General features: G+C 43.9%; 1 protein-coding gene and 1 long non-coding RNA gene across 3 annotated transcripts in view; one reads left to right on the top strand and one right to left on the bottom strand.

Moving 5' to 3' along the window:
- The window catches only part of Exoc6 (exocyst complex component 6), a 147,290-nt gene extending 125,588 nt beyond the window's left edge, over positions 1–21,702 (bottom strand). Inside the window, exon 1 of one of the 2 annotated variants that reach the window (XM_017318044.1) lies at positions 21,566–21,702. In XM_017318044.1, the coding sequence (XP_017173533.1) occupies positions 21,566–21,687 (122 nt within the window). In that variant the 5' untranslated portion in view covers positions 21,688–21,702. Of the gene's footprint in view, positions 1–7,899; positions 8,048–21,565 lie in introns of those variants that run through there. The other variant, NM_175353.2, reaches the window with a different exon arrangement.
- Gm41842 lies at positions 12,151–13,361 on the top strand. The gene is made up of 2 exons (XR_877841.1): positions 12,151–12,702; positions 12,840–13,361. It is a non-coding gene; the product is annotated as a predicted gene, 41842 (long non-coding RNA).
- Positions 21,703–23,266: the final 1,564 nt, after the last annotated feature.

Below are 23,266 nucleotides of genomic sequence, written 5' to 3'. Positions count from 1 at the left end.
ACCCCCATCCTGTGGGACGTTAGTCACGGGTCACACTGTCTCTACAAAGCACACAACTTCAACTACACAGAATCTTAAGAGCTCTCAAATTTATTCATGGAAAACTTTTAAATCATAACGTGTTCTTGGATAGACAGTCTTAAGACTGCCAAGAGGTTCTCCCTAACTAATCTATAAATTTAGCTCAATCTCAAAGACACACTTTCAAGGTTTTTTTGTTTTTTTTTTTTTAAGAGCTAGATACATTGATCATGAAGTTCACTTGAAGAATGAACCAGAAGAATTACCAGGAAACCCCTTTAAAAAATGAGTAACTAGGTAGAGATAGCCCAACCAGGGAGAACAACGAACAATGAGTGACAAGGGAGAGATAGCCCAATCAAAGAGAGCACACACCAAAGCCTCCGTAACTAAAAGGGTCTGTTACCAGATGGGTACAGACATAAAACATTAACAGAATAGAGAGACCAGATTCAGTCCTGCTGTGTATGAAAATCAAATACCTGATAATGGCAACATCCGGAGTCAATGTGGGAAACAAATCTACTTTTAATAATTAGTATTAAGGCATCTGGACAGGAATACACAGTAAGAATCAGATGTGAATATAAAAATAAAACCATATAAGGAGCAAAAGAAAACACGGCCGAATCCCCTTACACAAGCACAGACTCCTACACTATGACAAAATCCAAACGCAAAAAGAATTTTTAAAAAATTAGTTGTATTTAAATAGTAGTTTATTTTAAAAATAAAACTTTTGCATGAGAAAAAAAAAGTAACTACAGGAAAACAATAAAGTGGAAAAAAAATGTTCCCGACTAATGGCACAGGAGTTTTCTGGTTTATGGGGTTTTTTTTAAATATTTATTAGATTTCTTATTTGACGATTTCATCTATGTACGTAATACTTTATTTCCCATTTCTGGTTTATGGGGTTTTTTAAAAATATTTATTAGATTTCTTATTTGACGATTTCATCTATGTACATAATACTTTATTTCCCATTGCTACCTCTCCTCCTTATAGATCCCCTTCCCACATCCATGCCTTTGTATTCTGTTTTGTGACCCTCAGACTTTACCCAGTGCCGTCTCTGTGGCCACAGATGTGGGACTGACCACTGAAGCCTGGTGGGCTCACCACTTGGTATACAACAGGAAGCAGCAACTGTCCTTCTCTCAGAATCTATCCATAGCCAATATTCAGCAGGGAAAGGTAGGATCCTTTAGCCCCTCCCAACCCAGGATGGGCTATCGATAGGTCCAACCTTGTACAGGCCCAGTTCAGGCAATCATGGCTGCTGCAAGATCATATTTGCAATAGATAGGACAGGCCCTCCGTATCTCCCATCTGTTTTCCATACCTACAGGCTCTGACATTCTTTCCACTCCATCTTCCACAGTGTTTCCTGAGCTTTGTAACAGGTAGAACATATGCCCTATTAAGGACAGAGCACTAAACTATCAAGCATTGCGAACACTTTCCAGTCACTACAAAAAGAAGCGCCTCTGGCTAAGGATAAGAGTAGCATTCGTCTCTTAGTGTATTTAGACTGCAGTTTGGTGTCCTGACAATTTAGCTAAACCACAGTAGTGAAATTACCCAGGAAAGTTATACTAAACAAGGTAACCCAGGACAAGAGAACAAACCCACAGATCTCTCTGCTAAACGGGTTCTAGCTTTGAATCTTTAATATTATGTATTTAACTTGAAGTACCTGTAGAAGCAGAGAGAGATGAGGAGAGGGGAGGGGAGGGGAGAGGAGAGGAGAGGAGAGGAGAGAAGATCTAGAAAGAGTCTGCTTTGTTCACCAGGGGTCAGGGTCATGACCAGTAGACCACTGGTAATTTGAAAACAGAAAGAGGGAACACAGAAGGTAGACAAGTTCAATCAGGAATGGGGGCTGGGAGACAGAGGAAGAGAAGGAGCAGGAAGGGAGGCTTAGGTGAACTGAAAGACATATGAAAAAGCCACATGGAATCCACTACTTTGTAAGCCAATTTAAAAAATAAGTAAGAAGAAAATTAGTTCAAGAGAGATATAACCTGCATGGCTCTAGATAACACTATTCCTAGAAGCCACTGTTTATCAACAGAAACTCCAGTATTAGATAATGGGGTCCCTCTTTGTATAGCCAGGGAGGCCCCAAAGGCCCTCAGAATAACACAGGCTACTTCCCATTTCTCTTGATTACCCACCAGAACTAGACAATAAGACCCTGCCACTGAAGGCACCTTGGGTGCAAGCCATATAGACTGCAAGCTAGAACCGAGCTAGAGGCTTCCTCTCTGACAGGTGGCTTTTTTTTCACAGTGTCAAAAGATGCTATGCAGATAAGGACGATGGGACACCAATGGTCTCTACTAGATATGAACCCTACAAACTACAATGCCAACCCGAGAGGCAAGTGGTTCCTAAAGGTGTGATGGTGGCACAGTGTAATGGCGGCCACCCTGCTGGACCTGAGGCCTGCTCCATAGGAGGAAATGAATACACGCATGGTATGTAAAACAGTCATACACAGAAGTTTCTGGAAAGCTCTGGAAGTGTTAGTACGGTTTTTTGTTTGTTTCTCTTTATTTCCATCAAACTAGGACCTTTCCCCTCCCCAAATTATGGAACCAGTAACAAGACCGAGCACCAACTGAGAAACAGAGAAGATTCTTGATCAAGAATGAGACACATAGGGAGCAGACTTGAAAATCAGTTTCTCAGTGGAATCGGGAGACACAAAGGGTAAAAGAAGTGGAGAAAATGGATTGGTTAAAGGAGAGAACAATCATGTCGCTTCTAGGAAAGAGCAGACATTTTCCAGGAATTTGGTTAAAGATTTTATATCCACCAAGGGCCTAGGTCTAGTGTCTGGATCAGTAAGTTGTTTTTGGTTTGTCTGCTCCATGTGTGTGTTGTGGAGAGGGAGGTGGTCATATGTGCATCGCTGGGCTTGTTGCCTGTGCACGTGCACCTGCATGGATGCCAGAGGTCCACATCACTTGTCTTCCTTAACCGCTCTCCACCTTATTTCGTGAAGTTCAATATTTTGGTAATCTAAACTTAAGTCCCCAAGTACTTTCCTGAGCTATCTAGCTCTCTACATCTCGGACCAGTAAGGTTTTCTATCTCTGTGACTTTTCTGTCTCTTGCCTGAAGTTACGAAAACAAACTTATGATCGGAAAGGTTGTACCTATCATTCTGTCTGTGAAATGGCTTGTCTTTAGAGAGCACTGATAATTTGTATTATGAAGTCGAGATTTAAAGGAGCACAGCTCCAGCTGGCTTACTGATATAAATAAGCATGAAAACAAGGTGAAAGCCACACACAGGAGTACACACCTTTACTCCCAGCACTCAGAGGCTGAGGCAGCAGGTGTTACAGAAGAAGTTCAGAACTAGCCTGAACTACAATTGTCTGGAAGAAAGAAAAAGTAAGTAACTTAATGGACATTTCAAAATCTCATTAAAATAAGGAAATTGGACTTTCGCTAGATTAAATGTGCTAGCTGAAAAAAAAATCTTCCTACAGAAATTAACTCTGAAATGTTTAAATGGTCAATATTACATGAGAGTAATTTGGCAAACAACCCTCGTTTGATAATTAATTTATAAAGTTGCCTACTTCTTGGTTTTGATCATTTTATTCAACTAAGACTTTTCCTAAGTATGTACTTGCTGACCCCTATGTTAGCATTACTCTAATAATATTTAAGATTATAAAAAGGTAAGGAGGGTGGTTTAAGTATGCTTGGCCCAGGGAGTGGCACAGTTTGGAGGTGTGGAAGAAGTGTGTCACTATGGGTGTGGGCTTTAAGAACCTCATCCTAGCTGCCTAGAAGCCAGTCTTCTCCTAGCAGCCTTCAGATGAAGATGTAGAACTCTCAGCTCCCCCTGCACCATGCCTGCCTAGATGCTGCCATGTTCTCGCCTTGATGATAATGGACTGAACCTCTAAACCTATAAGCCAGCCCTGTTGCGGTAAATCTCCAACCCAAATAAACCAGGGCAACGAAAACACAACTCTGCCCAGCAACACTACTCCAACACTGCCCCAATTAAACGTTGTCCTTATAAGACCTGCCTTGGTTCACAGCAGTAAAACCCTTACTAAGACAGCAAGTCTGTACTCAAATAAACTGAATCATTATTTTGACACTTTTTAACATGTCTAAAAATAATTACCAGACTTCGGTTAACTTTAAAACCTAGATATTTAATGAATAATCATTTAATCATCTGATTGCTAAGTACAATGGAATACTAGGAGACTGACTATCAAACACAACTGAATTGAATGCTTTTGTTTCCCCTTTCTCTATGTCCTGCAGAGGCTTTATTTATATCTACGACGGTTACTGAAAGTGACTTCACTTTCAGTTTGCTCCACTTTATGAACGTGTGCAAAAGATGCTTGTAACTACAGAAGGCTGTGTGTTGTGAGCTTCATTAGTCTGATGGCAATACTGCCCCAGTAGTTTCGAAGTGAAACATATTCACTGGCTAAAAGTTGAAACTGTAACCAGTAGTTAAAACCATACTAGGAAAACCAGTGACAGAGAACACAGGTGTGTTTTGAAAGTGTTTTTTTCCAGAGTTGGTGGCCAATCTTTGTAATCTCGGCACTCAGAAAGCTGATGGAAGAGAACTCTAGTGAATTCCAGGATAGCCTGGGCTACTTAGGAAGTTTGAAGTGGGGGGTGGGGGGCAGTGAGAAAGAAAAAGGAAGTTAAACAGTAACTATCAATTTTTTTTTTTGTTCTCTTTCACACTTTAAAAACTTATCAAAAAGTCCAAAAAGCTTTTGCTTACGTGGATTACGGCTATCGATATCACTGCATTAAAAATTAAAGTGAGGAGCAGCAAGATGGCTCAGTAGGTCAAAGTACTCGCTGCACAAGCCTGGCAGCCTGAGGACAATCTCTGGAATCCAAATAAAAGTGGAATGTAGTACATTCTGTGACTTCCACACGCACATCATGGCATGTGCCCGTGCATATGCATACACACACACACACACACACACACACACACACACCTCACACACATACACAGTGAGGGGGCATACCATACACACATACAAACATAATAAGTTACATTTAAATTTTTTAAAAAAAAATTAAAGCCGTGACAGGACATGGCAACACACGTTGTAATCCCAGCATTCAGAAGGCTGAGACAGAAAAATTACTTGAGTCCAAGATGTTGGAGATCATTCTTGGTAATGCAGAGAGACCCCCATCTTCAAAGAAAAAGAAAGAAGAGAGAAAAGGAAGGGGAGAAGAAGGGAGGGAGGGGGAAGGAAGGAGGGAGAGAAGACGGAATGAAATTAAAAGAATGTGTAGAATTAAGTTGTTTGTTCTGGAAGGGAAGAGCTGCCATGACAGACTCTGTGCAAGCTAGAGAATCAGAACCAGGAACACAAGTCTGTGGAAATCAGAAATCCAGGGACCCACAGGGACTCCCACAGAAGTCTCAGCGTCCCACAGAAGGGTTCCAGAAGTCCCAGTCTCCAAAGGCAGGAGGAGATCCATGTTCCAGCACACGAAGAGAGAACTCAGGGGCTGGAGAGGGAGCTCAGCGGTGAAGAGCACTGGCTGCTCTTCTAGAAGACCCAGGTTCAGTTCCCAGTACCCACGTGGTGCCTTGCAACATGGAGTCCAGTCCGTAACACCCGCTCCTGGAGATCTGACATCCTCAGCACCAGGTTCACGAACAGTGCAGACACACATGCAGGAAAAAAATACTCATACACATAAGATAAAATAAAATAAAAACAATTTTGAGAGAGAGTGCGTGTACACACACACACACACACAGACACACACACACAGGCCCCTTTTCTCTGTTCTTTCATTGTTAGACCCTGCTCAGTTCGCTAGGTGAGGTGCGCCCACATTGCTGAGGTAAGGCAGGATTCACAGCAAGAATCGCAACTCTGCCTATAATCTAGATCTTACACAAGCCCAAGAATCTAAAGTAAGGTTGATATCCAATACCCTATGTGCTATGCACCTGCACAGCTACTAGATTATTCTCTAGTGGGCGTCAGGATGTTTGGATACCTCACCCAGACAATATATAATTTAAAACTTGACCAGAATGGTAGCAATCTCAACAAGCTGTGGCAGAGGCAGGTAGATCTTGGTGAGTTCAAAGCCAGCCTCATCTACATGGTGTGTTCCAGGACAGCCAAGGCAATATAGTGAAATAGTCTCAAAATACGTTAAACTGCTGACCTCTATTATAAGCCACTCCTACTGGGTGATGGCCAGTCCTGATGTGTATCATTCCTAGGGTCCAACAAAGGGACTTGATTTCCAGCCTCCTGAAAACCAGGGGTAACATACCAATGAGGATTCATTTTCTAGTCCACACTGGCTGGGTAGCTACCAAAGACAAAAGTGCATTTCCTGACCCCTGGCAAATGAACTGCTTCATGAACACATTAAGGAATGGCTGTCCTATGAGACTGGAGAGGTCCTTCAGTGGAATCTAGATGTCACAAAGTTTTCTTTGAGTCTGACTCCTATTTTAAACTACTGTATATGTAAAATTCATGTAAGAAAATTAACAATAAGGAGCTGGGCATTGGTGATGCACACCTTTAATCCCAGCACATGGGAGGCAGAGGCAGGTAAACCTCTGAATTTGAGGACAGCCTGGTCTACAAAGTGAGTTCCAGAATAGCCAGGGCTACACAGAGAAACCCTGTCTAGCAAACAAAAACAAAGGAAAGAAAAAGAAAATTAAAAGATACTAATGAGGCCTTTGCATATCATAGCAGGAACTTTCTGTAATAAAAAAACATAACCTGCCTATTAAGTGCTTGGAGGTAGAGAATAAATGGGCAAGATCTCTCATGTTCTAAACAACTTCCCACCCCCACCCCCACCCCAACCCCACCCCGTTCTACAAATACAAAAACAAGGCCAAGGGGGTTAAATGATTTTTTCAGTCATCAGTGACAGGTTTATGAGAAAGAAACAAGAAACACACCACATGATCTGGCTCCCTGGGGCAAAGTGAATTTACAAGTTGAACTGACTTCATTTTATCTACATTTACAGTGAGAAAACAGAATTCCATTTCCAGGAAGTGTGTCCTGAAGAAAGACTACTGACAAAGCACAATCCGTCTCAAATTCCCTTAATGAACCACAAGTTCATTCATCCTAATTGCAAAAGATGAAATTGTAATCCTTGAAGTGTCTAACCTAGTGTTAATGGCTAATAGCTCTGTACCAGTACCAGTCTATGGGGGCAGAAAGTATTCCGTCCGGTATGGACTATTCATTAACTGGTACTATTCCTAAAGAGAGTGGGTTTGGATCCATTTAAAATACGCTGAAATTTTAATACAAAATCAACATAACGTTTGTCAATAAGTAAAAGCTTCCTGTCCCAAGAGCATCGTCACCCCTGCGTGAACTCGAGCTGTCAGCCCACGCTCGCGTCTCGCCCGGGGAGAAGGGTGCTGCAGCGTGGGAGAAAGGTGCTGGCGTCTCCCGCTCAATTTCAATTCTCCCACGCCCAGAGCAGTCAGTGCGCTGGGGTTTCCATCAGCGCGCAACTTGGCACCGGGATCAGTCACGCCGGCCACCTGCAGGTGACCTTCGTCCCCAGCACAGAGCAGACAGCCTCCGCCTAGGGGTCAGGGCCTTGGGGCATCAAGGCCCTAGGCTGGGGCGGCTCTCCGGGTCAGAGACACCCTGGCAGCCACACCCACAGGCGGCGCGGTGACAGGTGCCCGGGCCCTCCGGGTCCCGCAGCCCACGAGCGCCCGCCCCCGCGCGCACCACCTGTCGGGCCGACGCGCGCGCACCCGGCAGCGGACGCCCCGCCCGGCTCCTAAGGAGTCCCTGGTCAGGGCAGCCCGAAAGCCGGGGCATGTGAGAACTTTACCGGAGGGTGGGCCCTACGCAGGCGGTGTCGGTGCTTTCGATCTCCTGCAAGATCCGCTCGTGCTCCGGGACCGTGCCCAGAGCCTCGCAGCTCTCCGCCATCTTGGCTGGAAGCGGAGGCGCCGGCCGGGCGCGGCGGCGCGCGGACCACAGGAGCGAGCGGCAGGTGGCGCAAGCGCGGCGCGGCGCTGCGGGGCGGGGAGGGGCGGGGCCTGGAGGGGTGGGGCGCAGTGGGTGGGGCCCGCCCGGGTGGAGCCCGCCCCTGGGGAGGTAAGGATGACCTGGAGAGGGTGGGGATCGGGGCGGGGGGGGGGGGTGGCCGGGAGGGGAGGGGAACCACCACCTCCATCTTTCCTCGCGACCTGCCCTTAGTTATCTAGAGATGTTTTAGTGCAGTGTGTGCTGTTGTGCACTGCAGGTACCCTAGCAATAACGGAGGTGACCCTCGGTCACACGCCCTCAGTAATAGTGATAGAAGCTACTGAGCACCTGATGGGCTTTAAATAGTGGGGAGTCAGAGAAAAGCAAATGCTTTCCCGAAAATCAAAACTGAGTGTGTCGTTGAGATTTATTTTAAGAACAAACAAAAATTCTATACCTCGACTGCTCTGAAAAAATCGTGTCCCCTGCCGGATGCAAGTTCACCGAGGTTAGTCATATTGGACATAAACTATCAAAATGAGGGAAAATGAGAACAAGACTAAGGCGCTTGCTGGCAACGTAGAAAAGAGGCCCAGGGCAATGTTGGATTTCATGCTGAAGCTCTTGAATCCAAGCGCTCCCAGGGAGTGGTAGCTGGGCTGGGGTGGGAATAGACTTCTAGGGGGAAAGAATGAGCAATAAAGTGGTAGAAGGAAATGGCAGGTGGCTTGAGCAAAGGGACACATGTAGAAAAAGAGGCTTGCTTAACAACCTGTATCTAGGACACCGTGTAAACCAGCTTGTCATGATCAAAGCACTGATGGAAGATTAGTCAGAAAAGAGTTCAAACCTAGCCAGAGGGACAACTAATTTTCTGCTCTCCCTAAGTTCAGGAGCTCTGAGCTTCCCTGTGAGTCAGGCAGGCTTTGCACGAGCCAGCTGTCAGACTCACTCTCTTCCCTGGGCCTCTACTACCAGCTTTTTCCCTCTTCTTCCTCCTTTTCCTCCTTCTCCTTTTCTCCCTCTTCCTCCTCCTCTTCCTCCCCATAAGAAATCCTGGGAGATGATATTGAGAAACAATTAAGAACATGTCCTCTGAAGACAACTGTCCCAAACCCCACTCAGTCATGTGACACTAGGCAAAACTTAATACTTTTCTATCTCAGTGTCCCCAGCCGCAGCTGCTAATAACTGTGGTATCTACCTTGTACTACATCCTATATTATATTAACTTCCATTATTTCTGTAACAAATGCCAGAGCATAAAATGACTCAAGTGTAATCTGTTAGAATGCTCACTGGGCTATAGTCAACATGGCGACACAACTGCATTTTTTTCCAGACTCTAGGAAAGAATTTGTTCCTTTTCTTTGCCAGATTCCAAATGCTATCATAGTCTTTGCCTATGACTTTCTCACTGTGTGGCTCTGGTAGCCTTGAACTCACTACATAGACCAGGCTGGCCTTGAACTCACAGATGTCTGACTGCCTCTGCCTCCCAAGTGCTGGGATTAAAGGTATGAACCATCATATCCGGCCCCCTTTTAATAAAAGTTTTTGGGGCTGGAAAGATGGCTCAGTGGTTAAGAGCACTGACTGCTCTGCGGAAGGTCTTGAGTTCAAATCCCAGCAACATATGGTGGCTCACAACCACCTGTAATGAGATCTGATGCCCTCTTCTGGTATGTCTGAAGACAGCTACATTGTCGGGGCTGGAGCGAGTAGAGGTCCTGAGTTCAATTCCCAGCAACCACATGATGGCTCACAGCCATCTGCACAGCTACTGTGTACACATATACATAAAATAAATTTACTTTATGTGTACTAGTGTTTTGCCTATATATGTGTGTGTGTATACACACACACACACACACACACACACACACAACAAACAGAGTTCAGTAAGGCTAGAAGAGGGTGTCCGCAACTGGAATTACAGACAGTTTTTACCCATCATGTAAGTGCTAGGAATCAAAGCCAGGTCTTCTGCTAAAGCAGCAGATGCTCCTAACAGCTAAGCCATCTCTCCCCAGCCAAGTTTTATTTACTTCGCACACCTGAGTCCCAGAAACTTCAGTGCCTGCTGGCTTGGAGAGCCAGAGAATCCACTACACCGGACTGCGCGTCCCACCAGGGATCAGTGCCACTACAAGTCAGAGTAAAGCCACGGAAGCCTCCTCCCTCTTCCACTGTCTCTTTGGTACAAGGGAATCCAGCCTTCTCTGGGAAATCCCACTTCCTTGTGCTTTCAGAATATGAATAACAACAGCAGCAACAACAAAATGTGTCTCTCCTCTGACTGACAGTATTGTCCCATGTGTTAAGGTCCTTGAGTTCATATAACTTTTTTTTTAATTTGCAACTATAATAGTTCCTCATAGAATTCTTAACATAGCAGAGAAAATGGAGGTCTGTTTGTTTGTTTTTTAACCAAAGAACACTGAAGTTATTCCGAAGTAACTGAAGAATTTAGGATGCATTAGTCCAAACAGGTCAAAGCGAAGGGTAGAACATAAGTACCCCGTGATCGGTACCAATTAGAACTTTAAACTATGAAAGTATTATTGTAATGATTTTATTGTTTGTTTGTTTTATGAGACTCTGTGTTGCTCTGGCTGTCCTGGAACTCACTCGGTAGATCAGGCTGACCTCAAATGGAGAGATCTATCTGCCTCTGCGTCCCAAGAACTGGGATTAAAAGCATGTGCCACCACAACTGGCTTAAACTATGAAATTATTAGTAGTTTCTTCAAAATTGCTTTTTTGTGTGTGTGCATTGACCTTAAAGTTACCTTAATAGAAACCTGCGGCTCAGTGTAGATCAACTGCAAGTCCCCTCCGCCCATATCCATCTAGAGTTCAGTGTGAGAAACAGTATTTATGGGCTTCTGTCAAAGGATATAAATCTCACCGCTATTCGTGCAAATGGGTCTTTATTAAAAATAAATTCGACTCGCCTCTGCTGACTGCTTCTCCAGCTCCCCAGGCAGCCCTAGCTGGTGTGCGTGCTCCCTACTTGCAGGTTCAGCTCTCGAGAATGGGAAAGAAGGCTGAAAACTGAAAGCCTTGCAAAACAATGAGGACAGATTTTTCTCTCTCCTACAAAGAAGTAAAAATCTAGTTCCTTCTACAGCAAAGTCCGGAGCTCAGGAAGTAAGCAAGGCTAGAATGCATGGTTCTGGAGAGTAAAGTGGGTTATGCATGTAAGAGCGGCTTGTCGGACTGGCCAGCTTACAGCTAGCAGCCGTCTCCTGCAGAGGTGCTCTTCTCCTAAGCATTGGCCTCACAGACCTTTTCCCTCCTCTTCACAATCTTCATAGCATCTGCCCAAAGCCAGTTCACAGTGCTTCCCTTGGGAAGCCAGGGATGCTAGAAGATGCCTCTTACTGGGCCCCTTCAGTCCCCCGCCCAGAGAAACTGCCCGGCTGTCAGGACTGGTCATTCTTCTGCTCGATTCAAAGGGAAGTTGGTCCAGTTACCACTTCTCCATCGAAAGCAGTTTTTGCTATTTCCTCTCTGTGGCTTTCTGATAGTTCTGTTAGTACCTAAAGGGTTTTTTGATTTTTGTTTTGGGAGGTTTTTTGTTTGGTTTGGTTTTTGCTAAGAATTTAAATCTAAATGTGTTTGTAACTACACTTTTCTGTCTTTGACTTTGTTTTGGTTGCTTGCTCAGTTGGTGGTTGGTTCGTTGGTCCTTATTGAATTAACGGCCTTGAGCATGCTAGGCAAGTGTTAACAGTCTAACAGACTCTCCAAGATGAAAATGGCGGCCATGGAAAAGCCCAGCACCTCCCTCCCTCCCTTCAACCCCCCAGAGAGGACCAGTAAGCATATCTTAAAGCTAAAAGTGTATATATTTCCAAACCTTTGCTTCCCTTCTTCTGTGAGTTGTAAGAGTGCCATGGGAAAGCTAGAGAGAATTAGGAAGTTTTGGCTTTGTTTTTCTCCCTGGGCTGGCCAAACTATAATAAACCCAGTTTCTTTTTACTTTTTACTGATTTGTGGTCTCCCCTGGTTCCTTCTTGTGTCTTGTGTGTGTGTGTGTGTGTGTGTGTGTGTGTGTGTGTGTGTGTGTGAGAGAGAGAGAGAGAGAGAGAGAGAGAGACAGAGACAGAGACAGAGACAGAGACAGAGGAACAGAGGAACAGACAGAGGGGGGAGAGAAAGAGGGAGAGAGAGAGATCATATGGCTGCAGCTGCATACACATGGGAATTATAGAAGAACCTGGGATGCTGGCCCTCACCTTCCGCCTTGCTTTGAGACAGCTCTTTGTGCTGACTTGTGAGCTTCCATGGCTTCTCCTATCCCTACCTCCCATCTCACAATAGGACCACGGAGATTCCAGAGCCGCACTGCTGGGCCCAGCTTTTTGTCTGTTGGAGGTGAGGGTTGGACTTAGACCTTACGCTTGCACAGTAAACACTTTACCCCCTAGCCATCTTCCTAGACCAGCTCCAGTCTCTTCAACATTTTTTCACCAACATTGGAGCGCAAACCTAGGACGTCATACAACTATCTTTTTTCCTGTGAGTAATGAACCTGAGAGTCTAGTTACAGCTACAGACCTGAGTTGTCTAGCAACGATACCTCTGAGCTACATCCTCAGCCCACTATCTTATCTGCACATTTTAATACAAAAAGGTGGGGAGTGGGGAGTATGAGGTAAGTGGTTTCATCAGTCTGCTTTGAGAAAGGGAATGGGGGTGGTAGGACACATGGGCAGATTTCGAATATATACTTAAGGTTTTTTTGGGCAATGGATATTAACTGCCAGAGACTCACCCAAAATCTCTCCCCAGGAAAGTGAAAGATAAATCAAGAAGATACAATAAGAAGACTGTCAGGACAAGAACTCCTTCTCTGTCCAGCTTGAAACTAACCCGAAGAGTACAAGTTTGACTTGGAAAACCTGTAGTCATCAATAACTTACACTTTAACCTCTAGACTCTGAAGCAATAGCCAGGCTCAAGAAAACATAGCCTTTGGGAGGAGAATGCAGAAAGCAGGTGACCTAGCCTGGAGCTTTTACTGCTTTGGGGTCAAATTCCAAGTCACCTCTTCCTACACGTTCTGCTTCAGGGAGGTCTTAACTAGTTTAAGCCTCAGTTTGTTCAGGTGTGGATCGGGTACAATAAGGCTCCCTAGCTCACCAAACTGTGTGTGGATTAGAGATGGTGTATGTATAAAGTATAGTTATATGTAAACTTACAGTTCTATCAACATTGGCACGGAAGACTAAAATTACCAGGTATTTTTCAGTAAACTGTATAGGGCAACAATTTAACTTCCTCTTTGATAAAATAAAACTAAAAAGCAAGCCACAATTGTCCTTCTTTTCTAAGCACTGCTACAATAACATGGGTGGGCATCGGGGCTCCCAGGATCTGGAGCCTTGACATTTTTCTGAAAGCTCCCTTGGTGGAAACCTCATGAAATCTGTTTCCTGCTATCACAGAGAAGGAAAATGGAATACGTCTTTGTTTTAAACTCATGGTTCAGAACCCCTTCAGCAGTCCCTCTGGATCTAGCATTAGGGAGGCTCACATCTCGTCCTGTCCTCAGGGTCTGTGCCCACCCTGTGAGACACATACTGTGGTGGTGAACAACAAATCAAGACATCTACCTCCACTTCTAGGCAATGTTCTTAACTCGGGCACTCGGTCAACACTCACTGGCAAAGCAGGGCCTTGCATGCCCTCGATATCTGCTACGCGAGCAATGCAGCTACATCCAGGTAAACCTTAATGCTGTCAAAACCTGTTCTACCAGGCTAGGTATATTTCTGCTCCCGGACTCCGCCCGCACCCTCCATCCCTTCCTGCTGTGAAGAACCCTTTAATAGACACAGGATCTTAATGCTCTCGAGATGTGCTAATCTTATTCAGTTTCTTCTAAAAGATATGTGATTCTAGAACTGTAACAAAAAGAAGTAAACCCTACAAAAGAAGCGTTCCGGCCCGGTGTGGTGGCGCATGCCTTTAATCCCAGCACTCGGGAGGCAGAAGCAGGCAGATTTCTGAGTTCAAGGGCAGCCTGGTCTACAGAATGAGTTCCAGGACAACCAGAGCTACACAGAGAAACCCTTGAAAAGGAAAGAGAAGGAAAGGAAAGGAAAGGAAAGGAAAGGAAAGGAAAGGAAAGGAAAGGAAAGGAAAGGAAAGGAAAGGAAAGGAAAGAAGAAGCAGCGTTCCTGCCCACCAGCCAGTCCCAAGGGTCCACTTTTTTAGTGCAGTGACCCCAAGTGACCATGCCTTGTAAGTACAAGAGAGAAAACAAAGCGGGAGGCAGGGTGGATCCCTGTTGCGAACCCTTACACAGGAACCCACGTTCCCATTAAACTCAGGACCCCACTGTGGAGAACAATCGCAGGAAATTTTGGTATTGCGGCCAAATACAATCAGGTTTTCATGAAATATGAGCCAGTTCTCGAAGGAGTTCAAAAGTAATCAGCCCTAAGTTTGATTCATTCATCAGCTGTTTTTATTGCGTTGGTTTTGTTGTTATCGTTGTGGTTTCTGCACTGCTGGGCAAGTGCTTGGCTGGAGCCTCATCTCCAGCCAAAGAGCAACGAGTGGCTTTAGATCACTCCAGTCAAGGAGCCTGGACTTTGCCAAGGTACTGAAAAAGCAGTAAGCCCCGCCCCCCTCTCTCTCTCCGTCCTGCTCCCTCTCTCTCTCCTCTTCTCTTCTTTCCCTTCCCTTTTAAACCACGTTTTAAAATGTTACATGTGTAGGTGTTTTGCCTGAAGAATGTCTGTTCACCAAGTGTGTGACTGCTGCTCCCCAAAGAGGCCAGAAGAGGGCATCAGATCCCCTGAAATTGAACTCAGATTGTTGAGAGTTACCAGCTCATTGAACCTGGGGTTTCTGTAGGAGCAGCTAGTGCTCCTAGCCACTGAGCCATCTTTCCAGCGCCCCTTCCTTCTTGACATTTGTTTATTTACTTACTTACTGCAGTTCTATGTTTGAACCCATGGTCACAAATACAAGTACCCAATCACTGAGCTGGATCTCGGGTTTGTTTGTTTAAGAGAGAAGACCCCATTTTCCCAGGTTGGTCTTGAACTTATTCCTTGGATTGCAGGCATCCGGTCACCACATGCAGCCTTACTCAGTGCTGGGAGTAGAGCACGTGGCTTCACGCATGCTGGGTAACTCTACCAACCAAGTTATACCCCTATGGCTTTTTGTTTGTTTGTTTGTTTGTTTGTTTGTTTTTGTTTTTGTTTTTCGAGACAGGGTTTCTCTGTATACCCCTGGCTGTCCTGGAACTAACTTTGTAGACCAAACTGGCCTTGAACTCAGAAATCCGCCTGCCTCTGTCTCCCAAGTGCTGGGATTTAAGGCATGCGCCACCACCGCCTGGCTTGACTTTTTTTTTTTTTTCCTGAACAGTATGCTTACACCCATAAAACGCAGCACAATATACAACTCCGATTAGAGAATAAGTGGAGGTTATAGTGTTGCCCTAAATATTAAGTATTAGTGAATATGATTTTTAAAAGAGATATCTCTCTCCCTTGAATGTTATGCAACCAAATTAAACTTTCATAACGACAAGCCTCTGAGTGCTGGGATGCTCCACTATAAATGAAACAATTTCTTTTGTTTCCTTCTTCCTTCCTTCCTTTCTTTCTTTCTTTCTTTCTTTCTTTCTTTCTTTCTTTCTTTCTTTCTTATGTAGTGTGTATAAGTGCTTGATCTGCATGTCTGTCTGTGTACCATGAGCATGCTTGCTACCCGTAGAGGCCAGAAGATGGCATCAGATCCCATGAGACTAGACTTACAAATGACATAGGTGCTGGGAATCAAACCTGGGTCCTTTGGGAGAGCAGCCAGTGCTCTTAACCTCTGAGCCATCTCTCCAGCTCAGCAACTCCTTTTAAAATACTACAGAGCTGGAAGACAGCTCCGTGGCTGGGTGCTTGCTCTTCCAGAAGAACTGAGATCAGGTCCCCAGCACCCACATTGGGCAGCTCACAAACTGCCTGTAAATCCAGCTCGCTCTCCAGTGCCCGATACCTGCGTTTGGTCTCTGTGGGTACCCACACACATGTGCTATATGCAGATGCACACGTGTACACATTAAAAAAATAAAAATAAATCTTAAAAAAATACAAACTTCAGAAACACAAGGAAGCCAAATATATCTGTGGCTTTCTGAGCCTGAAAATGAGCTATTTAAAGAGATTTTCATAAGGTTCTATGGTCAATGCCAGTGTTGAAGGTACCCCACCTCATAACTAAAATGTTTTAACTACAAAATTCTTTTTTAAAAATCTCATGACTTTGGGCTGGAAAGATAGCTTGTTCAAAGGTTAAGAGCACTTGTTCTCATCCCATATACAGTCACCAAACTCTGACACTATTGTGGATGCTAAGAGATGCTTGCTGACAGGAGCCTGATATAGCTGTCTCCTGGGAGGCCCTGCCAGAGCCTGACAAATACAGAGGCGGATGCTTGCAGTCAACCATTGCACTGAGTGCAGGGTCCCCAATGGAGGAGCTAGAGAAAGGACTGAAGGAGCTCAAGGGGTTTGCAGCCCCATCGGAAGAACAACAATATCAACCAACCAGACCTCCCAGAGCTCCCAGGGACTAAGCCACCAACCATGGACAGTACACATGGCTCCAGCTGCATATGTAGCAGAAAATGGCCTTGTCAGGAATCAATGGGAGGAGAGGTTCTTGGTCTTATGAAGGCTCGATAGATGCCCCACGTAGGGGAATCGAGGGTGAAGAGGCGGGAGTGGATGGGTGGGTGGAGGTGCACCCTCATAGAAACAGGAGGAGGGGGGGATAGGATAAGGGGTTTCCGGGAGGTAGGGAAACCAGGTAAGGGGGTAACACTTGAAATGTAATTAAATTTTAAAAAATAAATTAATTTTAAAAGAAGAAAAAAGAGCACTTGTTCTTGCAGAGAACCTGGGTCTCGTTCCCAGTACCTACATAGCTGCTCACAACTACTGTCCATGACTCCAGTTCTGGGGGCTATGATGCTCTCTGACCTCTGCAGGTACCAGGAATGTACTTAGTACACAGACAAACATGCAAACAAAATACTCAGACACGTAAAAAGCTAAATAAACGGATCTTTGAAACTTATTTTTAGGACTGGAGAGATGGCTCGGCCTTTAAGAGCAGTGATTGCTCTTCCAGAGGTTCTGAGTTCAAATCCCAGTAACCACATGGTGGCTCACAACCATCTGTAATAAGATCTGATGCCCTCTTCTGGTGTGTCTGAAGACAGCTACAGTGTACTCACAGGAATAAAGTTTTAAAAATAAATCTTTAAAACTTATTTTTTAAATGTTCATGGTTTAATATTTCCCAACTAATCAGAGCTTCAAGATGTTGTTTTTGTTTACTGTGACTCTAAATTACATATTAAAATAAAGCATATATGTTACACAGTTATTATATATACATATATAGTATATATGTATATATTATGATATATAAAACTAAGCATTTGCTATGTGCCAAGCAGGTATTGTACTAAGCTCCATAGTCAATAATCACTCTCAACAGGCTGCATTATACTTCCTAGCTCAGTTCCAGAAATTAAAGCTAAAATCATATACGCAGTGAGTGTATATGGTCCAGATAAAAACCTAGATCTTAACCTAGATCAACATACTTAATAACAAAGTAGAAATCTTACATTTTTGAAAAATACAACAGCAAGAACATTCTGAAGTTGACCTTAATTAGTTAACTTTTTATGTTATGATTTGTGAATATATTTAACTTGAAGATTTAAAAAACAAAAAACAACAAAAAAAACCCCTCTCCTTTCCTTCTCTAAAACCATATTTGTTATCTTTATTCCTAAAAACATTAAAGTCAAAGAAATATATCCTGTTTGCTCTCAAACTGGTAAAACTTCACGGTCAGCTTTTGGAAATGTGCCCAAGGGAGTCTGTGAATACAAGTGCGAAACAATTATGTTATCACAAAACAATTACAAAAATTTCTTCTGGTACGTCATCCCGTACAATTCCCTTTTCCTCCTATTTTTTCCCAGCCTCCTGCAGGCCCTTTTGTGGCTATGCCCGCACCTCCACCCTCCGGCTCCCCCTGACTCTCTTATCAGCAAGGCTCCATTCCAGCACCAAAACATAGGCTGACTTCTGAACCAAATTGGCTCAGACCTATTTTCAGAGCGTGTGCTAAAGAGCTAAGAACACACCTGCAGGACCACAGGAGGTTTAAGGAACCCCAGGGAATATCCGGTCCTTGCAGGGCGTGTCTAGCGGATGAAACCTGGTGTCAAGAAGTTCTAGTGTGAATATGGATGATAGACAGATGTTGCAAACAGTGCCGTTGTCCTTTCCTAAAACCATTGCTGCCTTCTTTTTTTTTTTTTTTTTAATTAGTCTCAAGATGAGGATTTAGGCAACCATTGGCACAAATGATACGCTAGTTTCAAGTTTTTATTGCAGTAACAAAATACCTTCGCACAAACAAACCTGGGAGAAGGGGCTTCGTTTAGCTTACTGTTCCAAGTTACAGTTTGTCATACTGCAGTTACAGTAGCAGGGGCTTGAAGCAGCTAGCCACGCCCACAGTCAAGGGCAAAGAGAATGCACGTGTGCTTAGGGCTCAGCTAGCTTTCTCTATTCTTATATACTCCAGGGCTCCAAACCAGGGAATGGAACCACATACTTGTAGTCTGGGTGCATCCCTCATCAATTAAGGCAATCAAGACAATAGCCCACAGGCAGGGCCACAGCACACACTGATCTAGACAGTCCCTTACTGAGACTCTCTTCCCAGGTGATCCTCCATTGTGTCAAGTTGACAATTAGACTAACCTCCACAATGGCTAATAGTGGATAATTCCCACCCTGGAATTTTATTCCCCGTCTCAATTTATATAGCTTTAATGGGTGTTCACAAGAAACTCGAATCCTGCGGGGGGAAAAACGTAGTGTCTCAGCTCTCTCCTTAAACTCTCTCCTTCAAACAGTACATCAGCCAATGGTGGTACCTTATTTCACACATGGAATGAAAATTAACCATTCCTATCCATTCTTCCAAAATGAAAGCTAAAGGTGCTGGCCCAAGGGTCTATTGAGGGCAGCAGGCAAGGAAGGCGCTTGATCTGGAAAGTTTGAAGTCAAGAGGCAGGGGTAATACAGCCTTGGCAGAGTCAATTATTTCTGCCTACATTACATGCCTCCTGGTGTCAAGGACCCACTCATGACTCCCGAGATAGACCAGACTCACTCTCCCATATGATGTGGTGGGGGAAGGGAGTGTGTCAGGCCTCTTTGCTTGCTTTGAATCATCCTTAAGAGACATTGTTGAAATCATATGAGCCACAAGCGAGCCAAGGAGATCTCTCAATTCGTCCTGCTAGAGAATCAAATCCCACCAGGCCCTGATTTTAACACAGCTCTTCAACAGGGCACCCCCAAATTCCTGCCTGAAAAATAAAGTATGCAAGGAGAAGACTGGGGTGCAGTTTATCATGTTTGCTGAGCCTGCCTTCTCTCTCCTGTGGTAGGGAAAGGGAATAGGAGAACTCTCAGCTCTTCTCCCTGCCTCGACTCTGACACACGGGTGTTTCCCCAGGAAGGTGTCCTGATCACTTGCAACAACAGCTCAGCATCCAGAAGGTCATGGCAAGACCTTTTAGTCTCTTCCAGGCAATCTACTTCCATTCAAATCCTTCCTTTCTGCCCTTAGAGCTTGTAACTTTAAAATAGTTTTGCCTCCCTCCCTCCCTTTGTTTTGGAGGATTATTTTTTTTGTACTTGCTTTGAGTTTTTGTATCATCATCATCATTATCATCATCATCAGGGGTTTTTGTTTTGTTTTCTTTTCTTTTGTTTGAGGCAAGGTCTTACTATGTAGCTCAGGCTAGCCTAGAATTTGTGATCCTCTAGGCTTAGCCCCCTGAATGTAGAGATTATAGACATTTGCTACCACAATGACACTTGCTCTCTCCTTTTGTTGAAATAATGACATTTTCTTTCAACTGCCTATTTTCTTTTGCCTCACAAGGATGGACATGGTCTGGAGATTTGGCCCAGAACTGTGACAAACAGACAGGCTGAGGGGTTGGAGGTCAAGGAGTCTGAGCAGCGCTGGCAGCAGGCTCACTGTAACTGAGCATGCTTAGTGACTCCACGAGCAAAGGCATACATTTCAGAAGGCACTGGCCAGTTCGGGACACAGCATGATCCACATGGAGAAAGATCTTCTGCAACTACATGTTGCCAACCCAAGAACCGGTCCCTCCAATCCAAGGGAGTAAGACACAGTCATTTTCTGTAGGCCCAACACTGCCCTGAACTTTTCAAAGAGATTCAAACTGCATAGTGCTAAATAAAATATAAACAAACAGCAGAAATGTACACCAGTTTAATCAATAGATTACTTTGGAGAATAAAGAGAAGACATTAAGAAGTGTCCTCCCACTTACTCTACAAACATTTGTCAACAAATATTTACTGACTGTCACTATCACATGCAGCAACTGGCATCTTGTTCCCACGCTGATAAGTGTCATAGACAGGCAGACAGGCAGAGATGATAAAATGCTTAAAGCTAACCCTTTTAACACAGAGACATTTGGTTTTTCATCTTAAACCTGGGCTTGAACTGTACAAGTGAATGCTCACATTTTCTATTTTTAGGTCTTACATGGAAATAAAAAGCATGTAGCTAAGAGACCACCAGATATCCAAGAGAACAGCACAAAACAAGCATTCTATTGTGCTGCTCTGTAACTCAGATCCACCCAAATACAAACTGGTTCCAATGATATGTCTAGTTTTCTGGTCTTTTTTTTTTTCACTAAGATATTTTACAGAAAACAATTGAATGTAAATGAAATATCTATAAGGAGATAATATTGGGTCACATTCAATCGCTTAAGAGTCTTCCATTTTTATCTTTGTGATCATGGATCAGGATCATGGATCAGGAAACAAACAAAGAGAAGGTAGATTGATTCTTATAATATCTGAGGAAATAAGAAACTTTGATACCAAGTATGTAGAGAACTATGATTGTTTTTTCAAAAAAATATTTTTATTCTGTTATTTTAAGAAAATATACAAGAAGCCATGCGTAGTGGCACACAGCTTTAATCCCAGCACTAGAGAGACAGAGACAGGCAGATCTCTTTGCTTTCCAGACCAGCCTGGTCTACAAAGCAAGTTCCAGGACAGTCAGGACTGTTACATGGAGAAACCTTGTCTCAAAAAACTTAAACAAAGGAAGGAAGAAGAAAAGAAAGGAAAGAAAGAAGGATACAAGGAAGATATACACAGATCATCTCAGAGCCCCTAAAAATCTACAGATTTTAAAGCTGAGTTATGCAGGTTTGCAATCCTAGCATTCAGGAGGCTGAGACAAAGGATAGCTGTAAATTTGAGGCCAACTTGAATTAAAGAGTGAGATTGTCTCCGGACTCCAAAAAAAAAAAAAAAAAAAAAAAAAAAATGAAAGTTAAGACGGAAAAGAGAAATGAAGGTAAAATATAGAAGCTGCAAATCATAAAAGCATCCTACCTTAAAGTAGCTTCAATGGGCAGCTCAAAAGACTGAATCTCCGCTAGGACATTCTCATAGGCTTGCTCTGTGTCTTCTTCCAAAGTGGTTCCGCACACCCCTGGCTTCCCAGCTGTAGACATTTGATTGTATACGGGAGTGATGACGATTTCTGCAACGAATGGTGTTTTCTCTGCTATTGTTGTAAGCCTCCAATGCTCACCCAAAGGAGCAACAAAAACCAAGCTCACTGTCTGTCCCTATGCTGTCAATGTCCCTGCCGCCAAGAATGTCACACAGCTGTTACTGTCTCGTCTCTACTTACAACATTTTACTTATTATTAACCTTGACCCAGTTCAGCCAGCTTCTGCCCACTGCCAGCTCTTGGCTCAGTTGTTTCTCACAGACAGCAACACTGAGATGGAATCAGAGCCATTACTCTGTAAAATTAATTATATACACTTAATCTGGCATGACATGCTTTAATACTACGTATGCTAATAGATGATGTTATTTGTGATAATGCTTATGTTAACATATGTTCTTGGCTGTTCATGAAAACTCTGCCCTGGCTGATGAGCCCCAGGAGGCAACTTGTCTAGGAAGAATGCGACGTCCTAGGAGTGTGATTTTTGAGGTCTCCGGGAAGTCAGGTTCTTGCTCCTCTGTTTTGCCCTCTATATGCTAATTGTCTCCATTCTAGACCAGTCCGTTCTTTCCCCTCACGTTCCAGCACAGACTCCTCCTAACCATGCTTAGATTTAAACCTCCTCCTAATGCTTACTCCACTGTGGGTGAGTGGGCCACATCCTCTCTGCAGAATTCGTTTTTATAAGGAGTAGACAGAACATGAAGATGCCAGAATTTAGGATGCTGGTTGTCACAGAAAGGAAGAGGGAGTACTGGAACTAGAACGAATGTGAAAACTAGAAATTATTTTTGCTCTGTAGGGAAGGGTTGGTCTAAGCGATGCAAACATCGGACAACTTCAAATTAAATTTATTAAAACCTGAAAGCACCGACGATGAGAAGCCATTCATATCACACATGAACATAATACATCGAATAGAAAAAAAACACATACGTAGATAAAGCCACAGACACACACCTGAAAGAACAGGTCCTGCCTTAAACACCATATGGTTTTAAGACTGCTTCTTCTTCCATACAATCAGAATTGTATTTTGACCATGATGAGGCAGCATCCCAGCAATTGGGGGTGGGTTAGAAGCCAAAGCTTGAGGCCAGCTTGGCTACATAGTAAGATCTTCTCTAAAACACACTGATCTAAAATCTTCAAACTTACAAAAGAGTCCTAAGAAGAAACATGAACAGCCATGTGTCCTTCATTTGTTACATGTTGCTAACATCCACCAGAGGTGACTTTAGGACACTGGCTTAAGTCCTAAATACAAACTCCTACTGATTTAAATAGAGTACCTAGGAAAACAATGTGTCAATCTTGCTGTAGTAACCACAGCCTTGAATTATACTATGGGGCAACCCTGGGCCTGCCACCCAGTTCCACCAGTCTCTTCCAGAGCAGCCAGTCCCACCCAAACAGTCAAGATCTTCTAAGCTGCTGGCTTGCTCACTACTTTCTCCCAGTGTTCCCCACCATCCCTCCTCCCTGACTCCACTCTCTTCACTCCTCCCACTTGTCAAGTGAATGTCCTCCACCTCGTACTTTCCTCTACTCTATGGAAGACATAAGCAACAAC

This window comes from Mus musculus, chromosome 19 (assembly GCF_000001635.26).
Source record: "Mus musculus strain C57BL/6J chromosome 19, GRCm38.p6 C57BL/6J".
NCBI lineage: Eukaryota > Metazoa > Chordata > Mammalia > Rodentia > Muridae > Mus > Mus musculus.
This window is presented reverse-complemented; position numbering and strand designations above follow the sequence as displayed.